Here is a 26,418-nt window from a genome sequence, read left to right as displayed (position 1 = left end):
CTCCTACCCCTAGTTTTGCTTTAGTTGTTTTTGTTTTTTTTTTACAAAAACTACAGTTTTTAGACCTTACATACTTGGCTTCTGCACTCTTCACCATGGTTCCTAAGGACTTGTTTCAATTTGCCAGAATCCTAAAAATCCAGTGCCTGGAGTTAAGTACTGTAGTCTAATCTGTGGGCTCAGATCAATGAAGAACTGGAGCCTCCTTTACTGTGTGAGCTCCATTTCTAGGAATGTAATCTAAGACTATAATTGCCCCCCCCCCCCCCCCACACACACATCTATCAAGTCATTAGCTACTATTGCCATTGATCCTATTCATATGCAAAACCCTAAGATGCTTTCACTGTATTGCAGTCCCAACTGTGTAACTTGGTTTTCAGATCTAGGTGCCAAACTTGATGTTGTTCCTCAGTCTTTGTTAGCTTTTAGCCCATTCTTAACTATTGTCTGAACTACTTATTTGGTATTTGTCGTATTCTGACTTGTATTGCTTTGATTTTAGAAATCCATTCACCAAACATGTTTCTGATGCTATACGTACAAAAATGAATTAGACCTGTACATATAAAAATGAATTAGACTAAGTCCTTACCCACAAGGAATCTGTCTAGTCAGAAAGTATGGGGACATATCTGAGCAAGAGCTTGGTAAGCTATTTAGGTGCAACTCGGTCTGGACAGCTTCAGAGATACTAATTGCCCACCTGAGTCTAGGGAGCACTGATTTTTCAGTCTGGATTATATTTTGGCTCAAATTTAGCTTCACACTAGGAAGAGTAACTCTGGAAGAAAGGATACAAATAACTTGCCTTAAGTGCAGGTTAGCTCCACCCTCAAGAGATAACTGCACAGGATGAAGATCCAGGAGGGTTTCCAATGACTGTCTTAGAAGGGAGTCAGAAAATATAGTTCAGGGATCACAGTAGTGTTGTTTTTTCTTGACATAATTATTTTGTTGTTATTTTTCTGTTTTCTAGTAGTGATTAGCAGCAAAACCTCCACAAAGAAAGGAACTTACATGCTTTGCTTGGAATAGCAAAATGAGAGATGCTGGGTAACTGTGTCCCTCTTCAACCAAGACTTAAGGCACGGGAACCCAGAGGGTAGGGAACCCAGAGGATAGCGAGGATGTTTGGAAGCTGAGAAAAGAGGGGAATGGTTTGAGTCCCTGGAGTCTGCCCTAAGGAAGAGAGTTAGGAACTGTCTTGGGCCTAAGCAATAGAAAAACCCATGTTCTTAATCAGGAGACAAAAAACTGGCCATGACATAGCTGGGACAAGTACAAACATTTATTAGGGAAAGTCCAGAAGAGGGGTACGTAGGCTCCGCCTCGGGAAAGATTAGGTACGATTTCCAAGAGAAAGTGGTCCTCGCTCTTAGTCCTGAGGGACAGTGTAGGTAGGGGAAGAGGGTTCTCCAAGAAGAGACCACATAATGAGCATAATAGGGGTGAGGTCAGGGAATTGCAAATAGGTTGATCACTACTACAGTGAAGGGAGTTTGTTGGGACCAGGCAGGAGATGATATTGGCACATGTAGGTAGAGGAGGGTCCTTTGTACCATGCTGAGGCCCGAGTATGTGTCCTCAATCAGGTCCTTGGGGACAGAAACTCTAGTGTCTGATACCAGCAATAGGTACTCGGTACATGTTGTGGGACTTGTGTGCTATACAGGCTCCTTTCGGAAAGTTTCATAAGGGGAAGGGTATCATAGCACAGATAATGGTTTCCCAGAAGTCCAGGGAGGCCAAACGAAACCAGTGGAATGATAGCATCACAATCAAAGCCAATCTCTACTCTCTCTGCTCCTCTGCTCTATTCCCTTTTCCCAACTGGCTTTCTCTGCCTTTGCTCATTGTCTTTATTTGTGTGTGGCTTTTCTTGTGTGGGACCTATATGCCTGCCGCAGCTCTGACTCTGTGATCGTTCATCTTTTGTATGAAAAGCTGAGGAAGGAATCTGCTCATAATTTTGAGCAAGGCCCTGAGGCATAGGTTATTGGCCAGGCTAGACTGCCCTTTTGTCAGGTGCCCTTCATAGTCATGTCCAGGATGGGGGTGGGGACATTTATGGTACAGTGCATGGCCACCTGAGTATATTCTACAACACATGGCTAGCTCATGAATTCTAACATTTATTGAATGCTTTTTATGTGCTAGGCAGTGAAGATTCATGGGCAGAAAAAAAAAGGGTGCTTTACAAAAGGTTTTTGTGTCTGTGTAGGGTAATATCTGAGTTATAATTTGAGCATTTCTAGTACCTTTCTTGAGAGTTGGCTAATTCCATTTGACTAGATCAGTGATGGGCAACCTTTTGAGCTTGGTGTGTCAAACTTTGCCAAAAATCTGAGCATAACTCGGGTAGTGTGTCACTTTGAGGAAAAAACATTATTTCGCAAATGTTTCATCCTCAGGAGCAGCAAATGTTTCATCCTCAGCATGCGGCCGCGGCCGCATGTCATCAGAAATGGCTACGTGTGTCAGTGCTGACACGCATGTCATAGGTTCGCCATCACTGGACTAGGTGGTCATTAGGGACAGAAAGGTGATTTCAGAGAAGATCCAGCTCTAGACTAAACAGCATTCTAATTATCTTTGTGAACTCACTTTCTGTTTATTTTTTTGTCTGAATCCAGTGAACTTGAGCTGTACCTGAAAGCGTTAGGGTAGTTTCGCTGCTCTTAAAACGGCAGCTCTTAAAGTATATTTGATCATACTTATAGGCAAGAAGTCATTATTTCTTCTTTCAGTCATTTTTTTTTTCCATTTATCATTTATTCAGCATCTTCCTTCCCTTGGTGCTGGATATACAAAGATTAGTAAGACACTGTTCTAAGGGATCCTTCCATCTAGTAGGAACAGATGTGGGAGGAATGGCACTTTAGGCTGAGGGAGTGCTTGCAAAGAGCACAGATGTGGGAATATAGATGCTTTGGGGGCGGTGCTAGCAGGCAGGATTTGGATTCTAAAGGATCTTGCATTTAATTGTACTTTATCCTTCAGGGTGGACAGCAAAGGGCAAGGGACAGTTGAGCGTTTTAAGCATGGAACTTAAATGAACTGTTTGCATTTAGAAAGATCATGCTGGTGGCTATGTGGAGGATGGATAGAGGGAGGATATAATTTGTGTTGGGAAACCATTTAGGAATTTATTGTAATAACTGAGATGGTAAGAAGAGGGCCTGGACTAAAGCAGTAGCAGTTGGGAAGGATAGGAGAGATGGTCAGAACAAGAAGAATAGGTAGATAAGTTTTTTTTGTTTGTTTTTGTTTTGTTAATCCTCACCTGAGGATATTTTTTCCATTGATTTTTTTAAGAGAGAGGGGGAGAGACCTATTGACTGGTTGCCTCCTGCACGCACCTCCCAGGAGGCCGGGGATCGAGCCTTCAACCCAAGGTATTGAACCCTTGACCCTTCAGTCCAAGGTCCGATGCTCCAAATACGAAGCAAAATGGGCTTAGGATAGGTAAGTTTTAAAACTTCATTCCAAATGCCAAAGCAGTTACTTAATCCAGAAACTCTTCTGATTATTGACTCTTTATTTTTGGTCAAGAAAACAGTTCCTTAAGCTGTTTACCTCTTGCTTCTTTGTGTAGCCTGTTCTGAAACTGGAAGAGGATGCTTTCTGGAATTCACACATTAGCTAATGGGCATTTCATTTTTGTTTAATCTTCCTAATTGACTTTCTACATTCCCTTGCCCTTCTCTCATCTCATTGCCGGTATTTTGAGTGACTTTGGGCTTTTCCCATGGTAGTTCATTTGACCTGGTGGCTTTGTTAGGTAAGCAAGAATCAGTTCAGTCATGGGATAACACTGTTTTGCCTTTCTACTTAGATTGAAAGATGATGACAGTGGTGACCATGATCAGAATGAAGAAAACAGCACACAGAAAGATGGTGAGAAGGAAAAAATGGAACGGGACAAAAGTCAGAGCAGCAGCAAGAGGAAGGTGAGTTGGGACTCGAAATTTGGTTATCTCATAGAATCTGTTTATCTGGAAGATAGCAGGTTAACGATTGCACACTATTTTGTAATACCTGATTTTGTTCTCAAGAAAAAATTGTTGAATCATTGGAGTTCATTTTGGGACTCAGAACTGTTCCCTTACCACAGGACCTTGAGATGCCGCCTTGCTTTCCAGCATTCTGCTAGCCTGAGGTAGGGGAGAATAACCCTGCCGTTAACAAGGCCTTATTTGCTTCATAATCTGCTGCTGAGTATTTAAAATCATGTACATCCCTTGAAATTTTAGACTCTTTAGTCAGTAATAGTCTAAACTAAAATGACTTGGAAAAGAGGAAATTTAGAGAATAGAAATAGATGGATCAACTTCTTTATTGAAAAGCAATCATTAATTGCTTTATTCTGCAATATTTAGTACCTTCCAAATACAAGCATTTCAGGGCTAAGAGGACACAAAGGTCAATGAAACTGGATCAAGGAGCCTACATTTAATGGTGGTGGTAATAATAGTAGCTGACATTTATTGAGTACTTTTTTAAAAAATAGGTTTTTATTGATTTAAGACAGAGGAAAGGGAGGGAGAGAGATGGAAACATCAGTTAGAGAATCATTGATCAGCTGCCTCCTGGATTCTGGTTTCTGGTTTCCATAGTCAACTGACACACTGGGGATCAAGCCCGAAACCCGGGCATGTGCCCTGACTGGGACTCGAACCCTGATCTTAGTTCATAGGTTGACGCTCAACCACTGAGCCACGTTGGCTGGGCTATTGAGTACTTCTTATGTATCAAGCACTGTGCTAAGCACTTTATACATCTATTAAATTATTTTATCCTCTCAACACCCATATGAGATGATGATTACCCCATTTTTCAAATGAGTAGCTGAGGCACAGACAGGTTAAACAACTTGTCCTAGGTCACTAGCCAATATGCGATAGTGGCATAGAGGAAGCGGTGCTGGACCTGGGAATAGATACAGATAATATACAAACATAAATACTTATGAAGTAAAAAGTTACAAAAGCTATCAGAACATAGGTAAAATGTTACAGGAATTTAGAATCCATTAATTACTACAGAAATTTACTGTGTAAACAGAATCGTGAGCACATTGCAGGTAATTGAGCATCTATCTATTTTTTTAATTTTTTAAAATACTTTTATTGAGTTCAGACAGGAGTGGAGAGGGAGAGAGATAGAAACATCAGTGATGAGAGAGAATCATCGATCGGCTGCCTCCTGCACTCCCCCCACTGGGGACCAAGCCCGCAACCTAGGCATGTAGAACTGAACCTGGGACCCTTCAGTCCCCAGGTCGACACTCTATCCACTGAGCCAAACCAGCTAGGGCGAGCATGTATCCTTTTTAAATTGGGGAGGTAGTAAGGGGTGATGCTATAAAATGTTTTCTCAGTCTCAGAGCATGTGATAAATGGCCAGGACTAACACACCTTTAATGTACAGGCTGTTGTCCCGGGACCAGCAGAGCATCCCCTGCAGTACAACTACACTTTCTGGTACTCCAGGAGAACTCCCGGCCGACCCACCAGCTCACAGAGCTATGAACAGAATATCAAACAGATTGGCACCTTTGCTTCTGTGAGTACTTAGTGAGCCTCAGTAGTAAATTCATGCCTGTATTTATATCATTATGTTTGTTTATCCTCCTGGTAACCTCTAGGATTCTGGTTTCCTTAGTCAGCTGACCTGAGTCCCTGAGGTCAGATTTGTTCATTCTTAGGTTTCTCATTAGATATCCATAGGTAATTAGTGTGTAATTGTGGAATTGATCAGAAAGGGACAATACAAAAATACAGGTTTGTTTAAGTAGATATTTAGTGAGTCCTTACTATGTGCAGAGTGTCCAGGGGTGAGTGGAGATATAATTTTTTAAAAATTGATTTTAGAGAGGAAGGGAGAGGGGGAGAGAAACATCAGTTGGCTGCCTCCCATACACACCCTGACCAGGAATCGAACCCAAGCCCCTTCAGTGCATGGGAGAATGCTCCAACCAACTGAGCCATGCCAGCCAGGGTGAAAAGTTTATAGTACATGGTATCTATTCTCCTGAAGCTTGATGGTTAAGTCAAGAATAAAGTTCAAAAGTTTCCTTTGTATTTAAGAACCTTTCATTAGGATTTTGGATCTGTTTGTAATTATGTATAAAATATCATATTTTTCCTGTCTTCAGCATGAAAAGGAAGTCTCTAATTGTTTTTGTGGGTATTGTCAGAACAGGGAGCCCAGGCTCTGTCTTATCACCTTCATAGGGAGCTAGGTCTGTGTTCCCTAAGAAGCTTTGTGTTCAGCACAGATTATGTACTTCCTATGTGCTATACATTCCATCTCTGGGCATAATCAAATGCCGGGTTTGTTATTTTCTTGAAATTGTTGGGGTATCTGCCCTGATTAAAATGCAGATACTGGAAAATGAAACTTTAATAGGCAGTAAATGTTACAGTAAAGTAATAAGGAGGAAAGACACAGTAACAGCCACTTTATGTAACTTCCTTTGATCCTTATGATAGCCTTTTGAGGTCAGTGATGTTATCCATATTTTAGAAATGAGAAAAGGGAAACTTGGGTTAACTATCTGATCTAAAGTCAAGTCAGTTGGAATTTATTTGACTAAGTGGAGGAACCAGTGTTGAAACTCAGGTTTGGCAGGCTGTAAAAGCCGCATTCCAAAGCCCATATTTTTTCACCTTTCCAGTATATCAGAATGCATGACATGAGCCTTCAGTTTTTTAAATGTTTGCATCGTGCTAGACAAGCTACATTTATTTATCTGTTTATTATTGATCAGATATACTACACATATAACTGGTAATCAGGTCATCCCATTACTATATTGAGTTGATATATGCTCCCTTAACACTGGTAAATTTAGGCTTTTTTGAAATATTAAAAATAGCTTGTGCACTGGTGCATATTTGGTTCGAGAATTGTTTGTTGAATGAATTCAAGGGACTAGTAGGGTTCTAAAATGAATTAATTCCTTTGTCATTAGGGAAATGAGACGTAGCTAGGAATTCTAACACAGGGAGACAGAAGTGCTATTGGGAAGCACAAGGAGGGTCCACTTACACTTTTTTCAAATGACCCGGGCAGTTCAAACAAACCCATGTTGTTCAGGGGTCCTAACTGTAGTCCTAACATTTCTGAATCTATCACAAAAGTTTTATTACCTGCTATATGGGAAGGAATGACCTTTACAGGTAAAATAGCAGCCTTTATTTATGAACATCTGGTTGAGCATTTGGAGGATCAGAGAAGACACTGAACTGGGGATTAAGTTTTCATTCAGGATTCTGTTCAGTTATTTTGTAGTAGTTACGAATATTTCTAGGACTTTTCTTTCCCTCTTAAAGAAAGCATATGTGAAGTTACCCAGCTTGTGAAAGGAGGGTTTTGTTTTCTCTTTTGGCATATATGTTAAGTTGAATAGAATTGGCCATGAGCATCATCTGGGGGGTTCATGCTTCAGTACTCACTGGATGTGTGACAGTGTTTGAAGTCAGCTGTCATGTAATTCACAGCATTAAGAAAAGCCTCACAGTATTAAATCCTCACAGAGAAATAATTACATTGTGAAATCTTTTATTAAATCCAAAGCAGTATTTCCATTTGTCTTTAATCCTAATATTTAACTAGTAAAAGTTCTTGAAATCAGGGTGACTAAGAAGGCAGTGTTTTAAAATGGGAAGAGCATTGGACTTGGGGGTGGCAAGGCTCATTTATCTGGTGCTTGACTCTGTGGGCTGGGGCAAGTTCTGAAGCCATTTTCTCAACTATAAAATGAGTAAGGTAGTTCTGAGGTCTTTTCTGCACCTCATATTCTGAGTCTGAACACTTCTTTTATTTTTTTTTTTGTTTCAATGAAGAGTTTCAGAAACCAAAGTTGCCTAAAGAGAAGGAAAAACGTCTTTTAAAGTTTAATAATATTTCTTGAGCTGTCTACTTCATTTCTCATGGTTTAGATATAAGATTGTGACTGTACAATTGTATAGTCTGGCTGTAAGATTGGAGAAGGCCAAGCCATTAATGAAGCAGTGCTTGACTGAGGAATTGGGGATGATTTGTGTACCTTTCTACCCCACAGTCCCTCTCTAATTCCTATTTTACAGTGAGCCACAGTTTCTACTTGGTGTACTTTATTTCTTCCCACTGTGTTCAGTTTGAAAAGATTATTGCTCATTGTATACATTTGACCATTTACTATCCCTTATACAGTTAAGCATAGCAGTTGCTGAGATGAGAGACTGCATTAAAGTCCTACAAATGGCGCTCATTCCTGACTTCTTTGTAACATGAGACACTGCCTGTGTTCCTGTTCTTAGAGGACTGAAGGAATAGCCATTGTACATAGTGTAAGGTCTCTTTCTTAGTTGCTAACCAGATCTAGAAATATGACCTGAATCTCTGTGTACTAAGTATCCATTTTCAGCTGCACAATTCTGGTGTCTTGCTGTGTGTCTGTTTAGAGCCTCCTGGGCAGTGTGTTGGCAATACCAGTTGTTTCTCTCCAGACTGTTGTACATCTTCTCTTTCCTCCTAAAGTGTGCCTCTTCGCTGGCCAGTACTTTGTAGGTGTCCTCTGTGAGACAGAGGGGTAGGAAAGTCATGTTGCAAGGCACCACTGAGAGGAACAGGAAGGACTAGCATGATGAGTATAAATAAGTCTGCAATTGCTAGAGAAGGGTGTCAGCTTTTCTAACAGGACTTTGAAGGAGGGGCAAGGAGAAACATAGATGTTCTAGGTAAGAAGAGGGACTTAGAACAGACTGAAGGTTGTCAGAGGAGTGAGGGGTTGGGGGATTGGGTAAAAAAGTTGAAGGGATTAAGGGGTACTAATTGGTAGTTACAAAATAGTCATGGCAATGTTAAGTACGACATAGGGAATATAATTAATAATCTATAATAATAAAAGCATAGTTTGCTAATTAGACGGACATCCTTCCGGACGAAGCCAGGACTGTGAGGGAAGCCCGGGTCCCGGGTGCCAGAGGGAAGCCAGTGCCAGCAGCCTGGGGAAGAAAGGCCTACTCTTGCACGAATTTCGTGCATCGCGCCTCTAGTATTGTAATAACTGTGTAAGGTGCCAGGTGGGTACAGGAAATATTGGGAGAATACTTGATAAAGTATATGATTGTCTAATCACTATGCTGTACACCTTAAACTAATACAAGATAATATATCGAATATAAACTGTAATTGAAATATACATTTATATGAGAAGAAGAGGGACTTAAACCCTAAGTATTAGAGGCTAAGTCCTGCTTGGTTTGGACTCTCCTGGCCTTAGAAAGGCACCATGATGCAGCATATTGCATGTGGTTGATTTTATCACTGTGCTCAGTAATTAAGTAGAACTAAAATGTATTTCACTGTAGCTAATGCTGTATTTGAGTAAACAGTCTTTGATCAAGAGGGTATTTAGGCCCGGCCGGCGTGGCCCAGTGGTTGAGCATCAACCTATGAACCAGGAGGTCACAGTTCGATTCCTGGTCAGGGCACATGCCCAGGTTGCGGGCTCGATTCCCAGTGTGGGGCATGCAGGAGGCAGCTGATCCATAATTCTCTGTCATCATTGACGTTTCTCTCTCTCTCTCCTTCTCCCTTCCTCTCTGAAATTAATAAAAATATATTTTTAAAGAAAGAGGGTATTTGGTTCTAAAAAATGCATTTAAACTGAGGTTATGTGGCACTTAATATACCTTAGAGCTAAAGGGTTTCCATTATGTAAAACAAGGTCCTCACATCATGTCATGGTTATCCTGTGGCCTCTGTGGGAGGATGCATATTGACTGGCATGACTTCACCAGCCAAGGTTCCTGGCTGAGACCTTAGAGTTTTTCTTGTATCAACAATATTAACTTTTTCTTTTATCCAGCTATACCATATGCTTTCATCTAACACGCCCTTCCTCCCACACAGTCCTCCAAATGAAAATGTATCCTTCCAAAGTATAGCCTGTAACAGTATGTCTTCCATGTTTTATGCTTTTCTCTTAGATAAGTCTTGCATTCAATCAAAGAAAAAGAAAGGTCACATCTTCTGTACTCTGGGGCCCTCTCTTCACAGGTGGAGCAATTCTGGAGGTTTTACAGCCACATGGTACGTCCTGGGGACCTGACAGGCCACAGTGACTTCCATCTCTTCAAAGAAGGAATTAAACCCATGTGGGAGGTGAGGACTAAGGGCCTCAGAAAGTTGAGGGTTTTTTTTGGGGGGGATTGTTGGGGGGAGATGGGGATGCTAGCCCTGCCAAGGTTAAAAGTACTTTAAGCCTTCTTTCAAAACTGCATTACTGTTTGGTACAGCCTTAAGAGCTGGGACCTCCAGGAAAAGACACTAGTGCCATTGTTTGTCTGGGTGGGTTGGTGCTGGGTGGTTTTGAAAGATTGTTTCATCACTAAAGTGGTATGTAACAACATTAAAGGATAGGTTTCATTTTATTTAATTTTTTAAAAATATATGTTTTTTATTGATTTCAGAGAGGAAGGGAGAGGGAGAGAGATAGAAATATCTATGATGAGAGAATCATTGATCGGCTGCCTCCTGCATATCCCCCACTGGGAATCAAGCCTGCAACCCAGGCATGTGCCCTGACTGGGAATCAAACCACGACCTCCTGGTTCATAGGTCGACGCTCAACCACTGAGCCAGAATGGCTGGGCTGTTTTTTTCCCCTTATCCTGTAGAACTGGCTGTGTGTGTAGTATATTACCTTAGTATACTTATGATTAAAGTGGGTAAAAAATAAGCTTACAGGCACCAATTGGAGACCCAGAGCTGATCTCTTTGCTTTGCTGAAATCCATCCTTTACTCTGATACCATGGCATTTTTCTAGAAGACAAATGTGATCACACCTTCCCTCCCACCCACCCACAAAATTACAAATGTTATGCAGCTCTCTGTTGCTCACATGATCTTGCAGCTAGTTTACCTTTCAGGCCTCGTCTCCCATCATTTCCACATCTTCCCTTTGGTGCTGCTGGACCTTCCTTTGACTACCCCCATCACACACTCAGAGTCTGCGCAGATTCATGCTCTTCCCAGTGCTTGCAGCCTCTTCACCTGCTCTGCCTGGCTGACTCCTGCGCCCCTCAAGACCCAGCTTAAATGTTTCCTCTTCTTGAGTATTTTCTGGAGGTCTCATTCTTTTTTTTTTTTTTAATCTTTTTAGAGGTCTCATTCTTTTTTTTTTTTTTTTTTTTTAATCTTTTTAGAGGTCTCATTCTTTAATTTATTGTGCATACTCTGATACAGTAGCGCTGGACAGACTATCCTGCTGTAATTAATGTTCTTGCCTGTCTCCTCAGCTAGACTGAGTCTGGGAGAGACTGTGGCTTCCTGTTTGTATATTTGGGACATGATGACACCTGGTAAACTCTTAGCAAACCAAGTGAGGAATGAAAATAATAATAAAAGTGAGGCATGATCTGTGTTTGAGATCTGATATTTCATTTTGATTACTAAAGTAGTTTCAAAAAAGGATTTTTATTCTTCTTTTTTTTTAATCCTCACCTGAGAATATGTTTTTATTGATTTTAGAGAGAGAGGAAGGGCGGGGGAGAATGAGAAACATCCATGTGAAAAAGAAATATTGATAGGTTGCCTCCTGTACATGCCCCAACCGGGGATCAAACCTATAACCTAGGTATGTGTCCCGACCGGGAATTGAACCTGCAATCTTTTTTTTTTTTTTAAATATATTTTATTGATTTTTTACAGAGAGGAAGGGAGAGGGATAGAGAGCTAGAAACATCGATGAGAGAGAAACATCGACCAGCTGCCTCCTGCACACCCCCTACCGGGGTTGTGCCCGCAACCAATGTACATGCCCTTGACCGGAATCAAACCTGGGACCTTTCAGTCCACAGGCCGACGCTCTATCCACAGAGCCAAACCGGTTTTGGCTGAACCTGCAATCTTTTGGTGTACAGGGTGGTGCTCCAACTAACTGAGCCACCTGGCCAGGGCAGGATTCTTTTTCTTTCTTTTTAAAATTCTTGGGTAGTATTCTTTTTAAATCGTATGTTCAGCCACTTTTTGTAATGGCTTGTATAAGGATTCCACCTTGTTTTTCTTTGTTTTCTGTATCTTCTCTTCCTAACATTTTTCCTAGAAAGTTGAATAATTGGAAAGTGACAAGACCTTTTAGTGTTCATGCAAAAAAAAAAAAAAAGAGCTGTGAAACCATATTTTAACTTCAATGCTTTCTGTCTTTTTATAGGATGATGCAAATAAAAATGGTGGCAAGTGGATTATTCGGCTGCGGAAGGGCTTGGCATCGCGTTGCTGGGAGAATCTCATCCTGGCCATGTTGGGGGAACAGTTCATGGTTGGGGAGGAGATCTGTGGTGCTGTAGTCTCTGTCCGGTTTCAGGTAAGCTTCCTGCGGGCAGGTCTGGTTTCATGTGTTGCCTTTGCTCTCCTCACTGCCTCTGGTTTGCTTTGATGAGTCCCTCTGTTCCTCCTGTAGGAGGACATTATTTCAATATGGAATAAGACTGCCAGCGACCAAGCAACCACAGCCCGAATCCGGGATACGCTTCGGCGAGTGCTTAACCTACCTCCCAACACCATTATGGAATACAAAACCCACACCGACAGCATCAAGTACGTGTTGGGGGGGTTTGGGGGTGCATATCCCTAACCTTAGCAGAAGTAGGTTCTTAGTTGGGTCCAGAGGAATACGGTCGTACAGGAGACTGACTTGTGGAAAAAGTACAGAGCAGTCTTCCCCTCTAATGCTTCTGGCCACTTGGAGCAGCTCTTTGCTGGTGAGGCTCCCTGCTCACCTCACTGTATCGGAGAGAGCCCCTCTGCAGAATCCCAGTTGCAGTGCCTGGGCTTGCTTTATTTCCATGGGCTGTCTTGTCTTTCATTGGCTAACCACTATCTTAAAATGAAAGACAAAGCGCTCTTCTTTTTCTTGCTTGTTTTAAAGATAATTTCACTGAACAAGAAGGTCCTCCCTGTCCACTCCAACCCCCCACTTTTGCATGTGTTTTTAACCTGTTAGCTTCAGTCTGTTTCTTTATCCTGGGAAATTAACTTCTTATCAGGAATGTGACTCCATTTCCTTGTGTGTAGAGCTGAAATCCTAGAGGAAGCAGAATAGAGTGTTTGTTAGAGTAGAATCTGAGAAGCATGAATGCCAACAGGAAATAGGCTTTGCTTTGCCCTCGTCCTAGGACTTAGGGAAATGGAGCCAGACATCCACACAGAATCACCGGTTAGGATTGCTCCTTCAGTGATTGAGTGCCAGAAATAAGTTCAGATTACTATGATGAAGTTGTGGGGAGTGGCTATTAGATTTCCTCAAAACTGGACGGAGAGCTAGCCAACTAGGAGTCGGGACTTTTAGGGTTAGTTCTCTCCTTTGACTCCAGCATCATTGTGTGCCTTTGGCAAGTCTCTGCCACTCTGCTTCAGTTCCCCCGTCTGTAAAATGGGGGATAATGATAACTTTACCTAACGGGGTTGTTGGGTGGCTGATTGAATCTTTCTAATGGAAGGTCCTCAGATGGAGATGGCTCTTACAGGGCCAAGTTACTATTGTTGCTGTCATCATCATCATCATTAGAAATGATATCATCATAATGTTATTCTTATTAAAGACCATAATGAGCCCAGTGATGGTGTTCAGCAGACGGACCATTTTGGGAGTCTTTTTCCCATGCAGTCACAGATGATGTTGTGGGTGGAGTTAGCTAAAACTAGCTAAGGGCCAGTTTTTAACTGGGAACACTGCCATAGGAGTTCGTTCATAATCAAATGGCTGCTTATGACTCAATGAAGCAGCCAAGAGTTATTAGCTGGCCATTGCCCTGGTTGCTTGACTTAGCAGTCCTGTGTTAGCATTGTTTTTCTCTAAGCACATTTTTCCTATTCTTCGTTCTGGGGTAGAAGTAGTTTCTGCCCTCCAGCTAGATCAGTCCAGGCTGGAGAGGTCCACACCTACTTTTTCTAGGACTCTTACATTCAAGGTTTCTAAACACCCCCCCCCCCCCCCCCAAAAAAAAAAAAAAAAAAAAGCAAGCTTTTCACCTGGATAGGAAGGGAAAGAGGTATTTTTCAACTTTTCCCCTCTCCACTGATCTACCTTTCTAATGCCCTGAGGCAGTTTTTCCTGACTTGTAGAAATGTATTCAAGTCCTTACAGAGTCTAGGAGAGCCTGTGGGCTTTTTGCCTTAGACTGCTGCTCGCTGCTTTATCCAGAGGTCTGCCTAGTACTCCAGCCTGCAGCTACAGGGACCAGAAAACCCTCCTTGACACCCAGATGCTACTTTCCCTGCGTCCCCCTCTTTCCTCTCCCAATGTGCCAACCTTTTGCACTTCCACTAGAATGCCAGGCAGGCTGGGCCCCCAAAGGCTCCTTTTTCAAAACCTCTGGAAGCCGCGGTTGAATGTGCCATGACCCTCTCCCTCTCTGGATGGCACCATCATTGAAGCTGGCATCATCGGAGTCTCTTGTTCTGTTGGCGTGCTACCTGGAAGATTCTTCTGTCCTGGACAAGAGGAATTGGAAGAGCATTTTATGTTTTAAGAACAGGCTGATACACAGCAGCTACAACAACAGCTGAGATCACTTAATAAATGGTGCTAAACTAGCTTGTCTCATGCTCTTGCTCTTTATGGTGCATCAAAGAAGTGGCTTTTCAGACTGACTGTCACCATATTAAGGAACGGCACAGACTTCTCCATGGAGGGCCATTGGGGGAATGCAGCCTCATTTCCATAAGCCCATTCATTGTACAGTGTCATGTGGTATTTGTTCTACTTCTGCTGAGGTCTGACATAACGAGGAGACATCTAGCTCTCAACATGAGACCCATTTTCGGTACTTGAATTCAGTCTCCATCTCGTCACGCTGATTAACAAGAACAGTGATTTCTGATGTAGAATTCGGCTTGAAAGTCCTTAAGGTTGGAAAGGGGGGGGGGGATCCTCAGCCTTTGCTTTGCTGACGTCATTTGCCTTTACTTCAAAGAAATCTCTTGCTTGGAGGTAAATTCCTGCTTCCATCTGTGTGTAGCTGTACATATATAGCTTCCTTGCTTGGTGTTAATGGGGTTTCTCACTGCCAGGGCTGCCCAAGCCACAAGCTTTTTGCCAGTCTTTCCCTTCCGCTTTCCCTTCAGGGCCAGGTCATCCTCCTCTTTGGGCTAACTCTGCTTGCAAGGTCTCAATGTTCTAGCCCTTCCCATTCTCCCAGGGTAATTGTGCCTTAGAATCTGAGGAGGGGAAGCATCTTCATCCTCCGTGAGTTTGCTCCTTAGGGTATCTGACTGCAGCACGTGCCAGCCCCTCACATGCTTTGTGGCTTGGCTTGTGTAACCTGCAGCTTGGCCTGCAGGCCCTAACCTGCATGTACAATTGCAGCAAGCCTCATATTACTTCAGGCTTTCTTGGGAGCTACCACCAAAACCAAAAATAAACATTTTTGCAGACACTGGGTCAGGTTGCCTGATAGTATCTGTGAAGGTGGCTATGGGCGTAATGTGGAAGTTTCCAAAGTGGCTGTTCCATTCTGGCAGCGACACCCTGTGCTTGTACATCCTGACTGACCACCAGTCTCCACGTGGCCTGTGATTCCACAAAACACACACTGGGACAGCACCCTAGGCTCAACCTTCTGGAGTTGTTTGTGTCATTGTTTCTTTGTTTATTGCATATACAAAATTGGTTGAAGTCTCTAGAAAATGGTATGTAGAAATGCCTTTTCTCTGTTTTTAGCATTTGTCAAAGAGTTACCTCTTACGGCCTTTTCCCTCTTGCCTCCCGCTATTATGTTACATGTATTGACCTTAATTTCACCTAATATTATTGGTCCAGGGGATGAGCTTGACATCACCTTCCTGAGTAAGTTGATCAGAAAGCACCAAATTGACCTTCAGCCCCCTCTGTTCCTTGTCACATGTGAACAGAAGTCAGAACTGGTCTGCTTTGCTCCCTTCCTGTGCCTCTCACAGGTATGGCTTTGCTTGAGCCAAGGACAGCAGCTTCTGGGACTTGAGAATTTAAGGGAAAATTAAGGGAAAACGTATTGTGGAGAATACTCCCAAGTGTTCTGGTGGGACTTTTTGTAGGAGTGGCCTAGATTTCTCAGTCAAGTATACCTCCACCTTGCTGTGTTTCCAATGTCCTTTTTCAACTGTTCGGTTTTTCTAGCCTGCCCCTAATACACTGCTTGTGGCCTTTGCCTGCTGCACTCCTAGGTGAGTTGAGAGGCACACACTGCTGCACACATCACCAGAGCTGCTTTGCTACAGAGGTGACGCCTGCCTGCTGCCTCCTACCTTTGTGTTGCCAATAGCAGGTCCCATTGAGAAACGGGAAACTTGTTAGATGGAGTGTTCGCTTCAGGTGCATGGCTCCTAATGAGGCCAATCGCAGTTAAGGTTTTACAGGTTTGGGTCCTTGGAGGCATCAAGTGTCTCACTGTGTCCTCCATTTTGAGAAGAAATCTAAGACAGACTTGCAACCCAGAATCGTGGGCCCAGGATAAAACCGGGCAGTCTTTTGTGAGGAAATAACTTCTGGAATAGTGCCATTGAATCCCTTTGTGCATCTGGCCCGGATTGAAGAGGGGAAGACAGGGCCAGCTTCACTCAGTGGGCCACAGTGTTGGGAAAAGTGACCAGCCCTCTCTGCAGAGAAACTTGAGGGTAGGTGACTATTTCTTTGTTCTAGAGGAGAAATGGGTCAAATCGTGGGGATTTCCTTAACCTTGTTTAGATTTCATTATACTTAAACATGGAACTTCGTAGGCAGCGACCAAATATCCCTTCTGTTGTGGCTAAATCAGCCTGGTGGCACTGGGTCACACCAGTGTTAAATGCTGGCCTGCCTTATGAAAGATACTCCTTACTGATGTTCAAAGTAAAGAAAGCCCAGACTAGTAGGAGGCGGAGTTTGTCCATGAGTATTGAGGGCCAGCTGAGTGCAAGACTATGAACAGGCTTTAGCGGGTGGAGGGTGGGACAAGTTCGGAGTTACCCAGACATGGACCTCTGCTCTCAGTTTGCTTTCTGGTAAGTGAGCTGAAACAAGAGTGGTCTTTAAGGGACTCTTTTGACTCTGTCATTTGAAATTGTCCAGAATTCCCTGTAGGCTATATTAATCTCAGTTATTATTTTAAAAGCTTCATTCATATGACACTTTTAACATTAAACTTTTTTTTTTTTACCTTTAAAAGAAGCAAGTTTTAATATTACCAGTATGCCTGGGATGTCGTATGGAAAAGAGTTAGAATATTCGCACCTAGCTTTAGGCAGGTGATTTGTTGGTCTACATTGTACCCCAGTGACTATGACCAACTAATTTATTTCCACTGTATCCATGTGAGGAAATTTCTTCACCCAGATTCTTCATGTTGAGGTTTAATATGTAAGGAATATACTTCTAAAAAAAATGGGAGCCTAGTTTAATGCCAGAATGGGTTAGTGTAGGTTTTTAACACAGAACTGCTCTGTTTGGACTAGTGTAGGCCTTTCTGGAAACAAAAGGATACAGGAGACGAAGCTTCAACGCAACCATGTAATTTCTCTGGATATTTAAATAGTATTTAAATCTCAATGTTAAAATGAGAGAGGGGTTTCCTGGGTCATTGCCCAAGCATCAGATTTTGCTTTGCCCTTGTCTTAATTTGGAATGAAGTGAAAGGGCCTTCTGACATCACTCCTGGACTCACAGAGTTCGTCATCACGTTCCCGTCACCAGGATGGGCTGTGAAACAGATTTCTTGTTGTGAAAATTGTTTGTTGAATTAACAGAGACTGGCACACTTGTTTGGTGGTTTTATATTTTTCTTCAGTTATCATATATTTGTAATTTTGGTAATACTCTGAAGAAACCATTAACTGCACATCAAATTTTTATTCTAAGAGGTAGATCATGAACTTATAAATGCTCCTGTTCAAAAGGGAAATACTGATGAAACATGTATAAGTATCACCTAGAAGAGTGAATTTGTTGTGCCAAATCTCTGTATTTAATCTCTCCCTATTTAAAAAAGAAGAAGAAGAAAAGCTACCTTTAGAAGGTCTGGTAAAAATTGTATTTTAGTGGCCATAATTTAAGCCTGTAGTAAGTGACACAATATGTTGTCACCCTGGGTATTGTCACCCCTTTAAACCAAGGATGAATAATTGAAAAAAATGCATTTTAGATTTAGAAGTCTCAACCATATACACACACACACACACACACACACACACACACACACACACAATTCCCAGGGGACTTACCAGACATTCTGTTCTAGTGGGGCTGAGAAGTGGCTGGGGCAAAAGTTAGGGCATCAGTTCCTCAGAAAACAAGGTGGTAGGGCTTCTGGATGCATAGGGACTCTGGGTTTCTCCTGTTTTCCAGCCAGCAGTCACCAAGGGCCTCTTTGTTGAGCACACTCTGAGAGACTGTACTCCTCGGTCACATTCTTATCCCTTATCTCTGTTTCTGAGTTAATCAGCATGGAAGTCATGAGCATTGTTCTTGGAAATTTTGACCTGTGACCTGCACAGCTTAAATTTTTTGTTTTTACACAGCTTACATTTTAAGATACTTACATGGGTATATTCTGAAACAACCTGGTACAAATTTGGGGTCTGAAGTTAGAAGGGTCAGAAGGTTGGAAATGTGCAAACAGAGATGGAGTAGTTTCCCCATTGCATCTTTAGACACCATAATGCTGTCGGGTACCTGCTATTACCCTCAAGGTGAGACCCGATAAGAAAGTTTCTGCCACCTGCCCTTACCTCCCACTGCTGCCCTTGCTCCAGAGAATTGGGGGTGTCTTGTAATGGTTGAGCTTAGCTCCTACCGCATTGGCCTCCCGGGTAGACTTGTTGAAGGAGTGGATACAAAGCCTCGCGGGAATAGTGAGGGCCAGTCAGGACAAGTGCCAGCTGTCCCTAAAGGCATTGACATTACTGTGAATCTGAGGGCAAGTCCAGGTGGGAAAGCTCATTGCAATGCTTCCGGGTATCGTGGGCTGCACTCGACCTTGAGGGTATCTGGAATGGGATGTGGGGTTATGTGTCTGTTCTCTCTGTTAAAAAGCTTTTGATCTGAATGTGCTATTATGTTTTTTGTCTCTGGTTTGCCAGGGCCTGGGAGGAGTTTCATGGCCTGGTGAACAGCAGCGGCCGCTGATCGGACGCTCCCCTCTGTCTCTCATACTCAGGGTAGGGCCTTGTCAATCTTCTCTGTAACCTTTTGACATACCTCTCAGCCATAGGACCCCTCTTTCCCAGGGGCTGTGCCCTCCCCACTTGCCCCAACCTTGTTCTGCCAGCATGGAGTCGCCTCCGAATCAGCTCCAGCCTCCCTGACTGATTGTCAGTCTCAGAAAACACTGGGTCCAGACATGTCTCGGGGTGAACCCTGGGCAGGCCACTGTACCTCTGTACCTCTGTTTTCTTAACCTCACTGTACCTCTGTTTTCTCACTTGGGAAGTGAGGTTTCACTGACTAACATCTCAGATTTCTTCTGATGACAGCATTTCATGATTATAAATGTGCCACAAGTCCTTTTTCTTTTGCCCAGATGTGGCCATGTTAAACCATCTGACAGTGTCCTGTGACTTACATGGAGTAGGTGAGAGGTATGTCTCTTGCTTGCTGGTGGTGTTTGTCAGTTGTGAGGAGCCAGTGAGAACTTTGAGGTTTTCGCAGTGAAAGGGCTGGTGCCGATGCCGGGCTCCATAGGAGACAGCTCCTGTGTGTACTGTAATAACCATCGCACGTTTCCCAGTAGGGAGAGGCCTTGGGATGTTGAAGGCCAGGCCAGCTGGAGCATTCATTGGAAGAACATCTGTATATCGGTTAGGAGAGTCTCTCTTTGTTGAGCACCACTTAACATGTCTGCTGCTGTAGCAGGAAAGTTGGGTGTATTTATTCAGAATGAAAGAGGTGGATAGAAGGATGGGATCTGTGTAGGCCTGACCTGAGATCGTTTTCCTGTACATCACCCCCACCACCACCACCACCACCAGCACCACCATTCCTAAGAAAGGATTTCTAAGCATGGAACAGATCACGTCAACAGTAGTAGCTGCTTCAGAACTCCACCTTCCCAGGGAGGAAGTGAGGCTTTTCAAGAAGAGGAGACCTGCATCCCACAGATGAGCTAGAAGAGAGGGTGACACGGTGAGGGACAGAAGCTGGTGGCAGGGGTCTGAGGACTCTGGGGATAGACAACAGTCCCAGAACTCCTGCACACACGCATGATGCCACTCACACCTCTTTTTAAAACAGTTTAATTCCCATATTATAAATTCAATTTTAGATAATATTAGATTTTTTAAATTGAAGGTTAAAAGGATTCTCTAAAGTGTGGTCAGCATGGAATTCTGAGATGACTGCTGATATGCAGGAGGGATGAAAAACGCATCAGCTGTACAATTAGATACATTGATTTGCAGGCTGCAGAACAGATACTTAAAATAAATTAAGTTTAATTTCCAGAGGCCTGGTGCTATATAGAATTGTTTAATATTACCATCCATATTTAATTATGTCTAAGATCCACACTTTTTTTTTCTTTTGCATCCCTAAAATTGGAATGCTTACAGTGAATGTAATAAGAAAGATTTTTGTCATAGTTTAATTGGCAATGTTTACTTCTTAAAGTACATAAAATGATGATACCTTTAAAAGTCAACATCATGTTAGGTCCATGAAAAAAAAAATGCTTTAAAATGAAATTGGAATAATCAGAATGGAAGAAAACTTAAAATCATTCCCTCTCCCTTTAGCTAACACTAAATCCCCCAGAAAAAAATTTCAGAGTTGCTTTGAAAAGTCCTATCTGTGCATGATTGCCATTTTACAGTCTATGTTCTCCCTCCTCCCCATTCCCTGTCTTTTTTATGGGAAGATGAAGGAGGTACTTCTGTTCTTTGAGGCACGGACTTGGAAGTCTGAGAGGATTACTAGAGTCTAACAAACAAAAACCCCAGCTTACTCCATTGTCTTAACAGACTTGAGAAGGTCTTCTTCATATTTCATCTCTATTGATTTAACCTTGAAGGAGATGCTCCCAGAAGATGCACACACCCAGCTCAGCTCATGTTCAGTGCCTCTGACATTTAGCTCTCATCCTCTCTTTGCATTTTCTCCTTCCAAGTAGATCATGATCTGTGAAGGAATAAAAACTGCTATTTAAATAAATTCTTATTGAACTACAAGTACTTTTCCTCTCTCTGATATTTTATGCCATTCTATATGGCTGCTAATATTTTAGGACTATTTGATTTGACACCCCATTACAAATCAGTATTGCCCTTCATACCATGCCTTCATTTAGAGGTCCCAGTCAGCTGCTGGGAGAGGATTCTGGTTACTTCTGTGTCTGGGCTGGCAGGCACAGAACTGTGATCTGTATTTTTGGGGAATGAAGTTGGTGTGGTCACTCAGTGAGAGATTAGACATTGAAATTGGCCCCACTGCACCTAGGATCTTTGCAGTTTTACTTAATATGCAGGAGGGAGCCCGAGCTGGCCTGGGTTGGACATACCCAGGGAATGTTCCCTTGAAGAGTGTGGATTCTTAAGCCCATGGGCCAATTTGTAACTGTGCTCTCAGAGCAGACACTCAGGGAGGGCTTCTCCTAGGTGGCTCCCAACTTTCCCTACAGGACCAGAATCATTTTGGTGCCCCTACTGGGCATCAACACGGGCAGGTTTCTGTAAGAGCAGGAGGCATTTTTCTGAGGAACCAACCACCCTGCTCCCCAGTGGTCCCCGCTCAGGAATTAACTACCTTATTAGCTCATTCTTTCCAGAGTTTGTACTTGTCCATTTCTCTAGAAGTACAAGAAGGTGATTGTTTTGAGGCAGAGTAGATTAGAAAGCTGTTTCAATTGTGAAGTTAGAAGCCAATTTTGATGGAGTTCTGCTATTTCTGAGGCCCTGTCATCAGAATAGAGGGTCATCCAGTAGAGAAAGAGTCCCTCTGGCACTGTGGGTCTTTTGGCTTCCGTGGCCTGTGCCCTGGCATGTAAAAATCTTTTGGAATGAGTTAGGATAATGTAGACATCTTTTAAAAAATATATAGATTTTATTGATTTTAGAGAGAAAGAGAGAAAGAGAAACATCAGTGATGAGAGAGCATAATTGATCAGCTGCCTCCTGCACGCCCTCCACTGGGGATTGAGCCCACAACCCAGGCATGTATCCTGACCAGGAATCAAGCCATGACCTCTAGTTCATAGGTCAACACTCAACCACTGAGCCACACTGGTTGGGCTACAGTGGACATCTTGATGTCTGAAAGCCCCTTTACTAAATTCACAGATGAGAATGTAAATTTTTTCTTTTTTTAAAAGATCTTTCACATAAAAAACAATAAAACCTTTCTGTTAGCCCATGAACCTTCCCAGCATTGCTAGGTGGCTGGAGGGGCTAGCTATCAGGAGCTCATGCTGGGTTTTCTAAATTTTAGTTTGCTTTTAAAAGAACAAAAGCCCATCTTTTTATAAGAAAACAAAAGTCGCCTGTGGCCTTTGCTATTTCCTATCTCCATAATCTCTCTGTGTACTGCAGCCGAGGTGAGGGATGAACTGAGGGACGAACGGAGGATCAGTTCCCAGCTGGTTTGAGGTGAACAAATTCCTCAGACTAAATTTGGCACCAGGCTGTTCTCAGCCCACTTGTTTTAGAAAGGCCGGACCAGTGCCAACTGCCACCTGCCTGTCATTGTCAGGAGCCTGTCGCCCATCCTGTTGCTCTTTCTGATCCTTTATATCAGACTGGAAAAACAGCTGATTCTCCTGGCTTCTTTACTCCTCTCCTTCCCTTTTCCGTTTTTCAGACTTTAGCATGATTATAACGTCTTAGGTTTTCTGACTCTGAAGAGATCTATGACAATATAAATAATTAGAGTAAATATTAAATATCTAAATGGGAAATTGTTATAGAGCTCTTCAGCTTACCTGCCACAGAAAGAAGAATTTGTTTCTGGCCCAACCCCAGCACAGTACAGGAATTCTTCCAAAAGATGGTCACCTACTTATGATGGTGACATCTTGAAAATGCTCTTCTTTACATCACTAACCAGCTGAAAGGGTTCGTCCAGACCCTTGTCTGCCATCTCTCTTACTCCAAGATAGATCATTTTCCCATAGTCAGAAAACTCTGAATCTACTCCCACACCCGCTGCCTTTCTAGTCACTCATCTTATTTCTCCCTGCTCGTTGACTTTTGTCATCCAATTGCTTAATGGGAATAGAGGTGGCATCAAAAGGAAGAGATGGGCCCTGGCTAGTTTTGCTCAGTGGTTAGTGTTGGCTGACGGACCGGAGTTGTCTCAGTTTCGATTTCCAGTCAAGGGCACGTATCTCGGTTACAGGCTTGATCCCCAGGGCTTGTGTGGGAGGCAACCAATTGATCTGTCTCTCACATCGATGTTTCTCTCTTCCTCTCTCTCTCTCTCTCTTCCTCCCTTTCTGTCACTCTCTCCCTTCCTCTCGCCCTCCTTCGCTCCCTTCCTCTCTCTCCCTCCTCTCTTAAAAAAAAAAAAAAATCAACAGAAAAAAAATATCCTTGGGTGAAGATTTTAAAAAAAGGAAGAGATGAAACAGAACAAACCATTCCTTCCTAACTACTCCTTTGTTAGGGGTGTCCTCTGTCGTGTAGACTCAGTGTTACAGCACATCATCCCAAGAGGGCTCAGAAGTAGCACACACACATTAGTTATGCTTGCTTTTCTGCCTTAGGATCAGGTACATTCCTTGTCATTTACTAGCTATTTCTGGCACCTCAGTGGGGTCTGTCCTTTTGTTTATTTTTATACATTTTTATTGATTTCAGAGAGGAAGGGGGAGGGAAAGAGAGATAGAAACATCAATGATGAGAGAGAATCATTGATCGGCTGCCTTCTGCATGGCCCCCACTGGGGATCAAGCCTGCAACCTGGGTAAGTGCCCTTGACTGGAATCGAACCCAGGACCCTTCAGTCTGCAGGCCGACACTCTATCCACTGAGCCAAACCAGCTAGGGCAGGGTCTGTCCTTTTAAAGGGCCCTTTAAAATAGCTGCTCACCCCATTAAGTTCTCTTTGTGTTAAACCTTCAACTCCTTAGACAGAAATCATTGAAGTGCTCAGTAGCCATTGATAAATGAGCTACATGGTCATGCATGTCACTTACAAAAACACCAGTGGTTTTTGAGATAACATCAATCTCTTCCTAGGCAGAGTTGGCCCACACCAGTTCCAGCTTCCCGTCCATCTGTGTACTGTGTGCAGTCACGCTCTTGGTGTAGTGAGGGCTGTTAGTCACAGTCAGCCTGCCCCAGCACTGGGAGAACCCCTCCGCTGATAGCGGGAGAAAACTGCTGCCTGGTTGGGCCGAGCATATTCTTTCATCTGAACCCTTGCCCTATGCCCAATCAGTTGTAATCATTTTAAGACAGGCCTGTTAAAGCCAAAGTTTCTAGAATGTTCATTAAAATTAAAGGGAAATAATGACTTTAAAATAAGGTTAATGTTTCAAAATTTCATACAAATTTAAGTCTTAAGCACTGGGCCACAGCAGTAGGTAAGGTAAGGTGATCTTGAGTGCCCCTTCCAGCCCTTAGGTTTCCAGATGCAAATGGCAATGTGAACTGCTGAGATGTCATTGGATTTCTAGTGGGAACAGGGTGGGTACTAGTGGATGACCAAACCGGTCTGCAGCCAATCGAAGGCAACTAACAGGACACATCTTACAGTCTGTCTGTCACACACATACATGCTTCTCTTTCAAGAATTATAGCTAAGTTTCACCTCTTGGAATATCCCTTTTAAATTGCTATAAGTTTTGAACATGGGGAGGGTAGTTTGGTTGGCGGGTTGGTTGATTTTTTTTTAAATACATAATAAAATCATATGTTCGGTTTTTTGTTTTTTTTTAAGTATGTGTGTGTCTAAGAAAAAGAGAGGTCTCCCTCCCACTCTGACTCTGTCTTCCCAGTTTTCACTGTTTCCCTTCCCCTGCCCCAGGTCACCACTGCTGTTGGTTTCTTATGGAACCTTACAGAGTTGCTTTATGTATATACAAGCAAATGTGAGCTATGACCTTAGTTCCCCCATCCCCGCTTTCATAAAAGGTAGCATACTGTGTGCACACACTGTCCTGCATCCTTACTTATCCACTTCTCTTGGAGATCTTTCCATATTAGTAGGGAGCTTCCTTGTGTTTTCTAAGCTACACAGTGTCCCATTGTATGAATGTGCCATTACATTAATATTAACAAGTCCCCCTGTTGATAGGCATTTGGGTGGTTTCTAATCATTTGCTATTGCACAGTTGAGTTGGAGTGTATGAAGGAACTTGGGAGGCCGGTTGCTGTGCCGGCATTAGATTAGTAGGAAGGAGGGTCCTGGACTGTGTCATGGTCATGAGGGCCCCAGAGCTGCTTAGTTCATTCAGGTCTCCCCTGTGTGTGTGTGTGTGTGTGTGTGTGTGTGTGTGTGTGTGTGTGTGTGTGTTGCCTATAGATGATCAGTGTATTGAATGCTCTATTTTCTCCATTTTTTCTTTCAGGGACAATTCAAGCTTTCGAAATACAAAAATCACATTGTGAACGTACACAAGCTGGCAATAATCCTTTTCCTTAAGTATGTGTGTGTTTGTCCGAAATGGATGGGAGGTCTCCAGCTGGTCCTTCCATCTGCTTACTGAAGGGACGTCCCTTTTGCACTCATTCCTGGAGGATGGATTCTGCTAGACACCCTCCAGCATCGCTGACTTTATAAAGTGGAAAGATGGCAAACGTGACTTTGTAATAGACACACTTTTTTTTTAATGGGTTACTGTGGGGGGAAGTCTAGCCTTTCGTTTTGCTGTGTGCTGTCCAGATGCCTCACAGGCCCTCTGTCATGCTCCTCTCTACTGTACAAAGGGTGTCGCAACCACGTGTACCAGCCAGAGCTGTCCACTGAGACTTGTCAGTATTACGAATGTCTGTGCATCCAGGAAACACTTTTTGTTGGAGGTCCCGGGATAGCTGTAAATGCTCTTCTAGCTTTGCCATTAAATTATTGGGACGTTTTGTTTATTTTGCTCCCCTCTTCCCCCAAGCCCACCACCTTCTAAAAATGTGTTACTGATTTTGCATGGTCTCCTGCCTTACGCCCTCTGTCTTCCCTCGTGTGGGACTCTTTCCTCTTAGGCACTGCTGCACTTAGAACTGTAATCCAGGTGGCTACTCTACGTCCCCTGAGGCGGCTCAGAAGGTGACTGAAAATTAAACTGGAGCGGCATCCGGTTTGTTAGGAGCAGGATTCTAGCAGAGGTTCCGAGTGTGGGATTTGGAGCTGAAGGCAGTGCTGAAACCATTTCCCCAGATGGTCAGGGCCTGTGTGTGCAGCCTGTTTCTGTGGGTTCTTGCGCACCCCTCATTGAGGAAGGGAAGCAAAAGCTGGTTTTTGCCAGGTATTAATACTTAGTATG

General features: G+C 43.0%; 1 protein-coding gene across 6 annotated transcripts in view; it reads left to right on the top strand.

The window, feature by feature from the left end:
- Positions 1-26,023, top strand: part of EIF4E2 (eukaryotic translation initiation factor 4E family member 2) — a 28,479-nt gene extending 2,456 nt beyond the window's left edge. The window contains exons 2-8 of one of the 6 annotated variants that reach the window (XM_008138405.3): positions 3,839-3,953; positions 5,434-5,568; positions 10,054-10,158; positions 12,210-12,362; positions 12,459-12,595; positions 19,091-19,168; positions 25,510-26,023. In XM_008138405.3, the coding sequence (XP_008136627.1) occupies positions 3,839-3,953; positions 5,434-5,568; positions 10,054-10,158; positions 12,210-12,362; positions 12,459-12,595; positions 19,091-19,136 (691 nt within the window). In that variant the 3' untranslated portion in view covers positions 19,137-19,168; positions 25,510-26,023. Of the gene's footprint in view, positions 1-3,838; positions 3,954-5,433; positions 5,569-10,053; positions 10,159-12,209; positions 12,363-12,458; positions 12,596-14,327; positions 14,594-19,090; positions 19,169-25,509 lie in introns of those variants that run through there. The other 5 variants (XM_028140558.2, XM_028140555.2, XM_008138404.3 and 2 more) reach the window with 5 other exon arrangements.
- The last annotated feature ends 395 nt before the right edge of the window (positions 26,024-26,418 follow it).

The sequence above is a fragment of the Eptesicus fuscus genome, chromosome 11 (genome assembly GCF_027574615.1).
Source record: "Eptesicus fuscus isolate TK198812 chromosome 11, DD_ASM_mEF_20220401, whole genome shotgun sequence".
NCBI lineage: Eukaryota > Metazoa > Chordata > Mammalia > Chiroptera > Vespertilionidae > Eptesicus > Eptesicus fuscus.
Note: the sequence above shows the minus strand (reverse complement) of the source record. Positions and strands in the feature narration are given on the sequence as shown.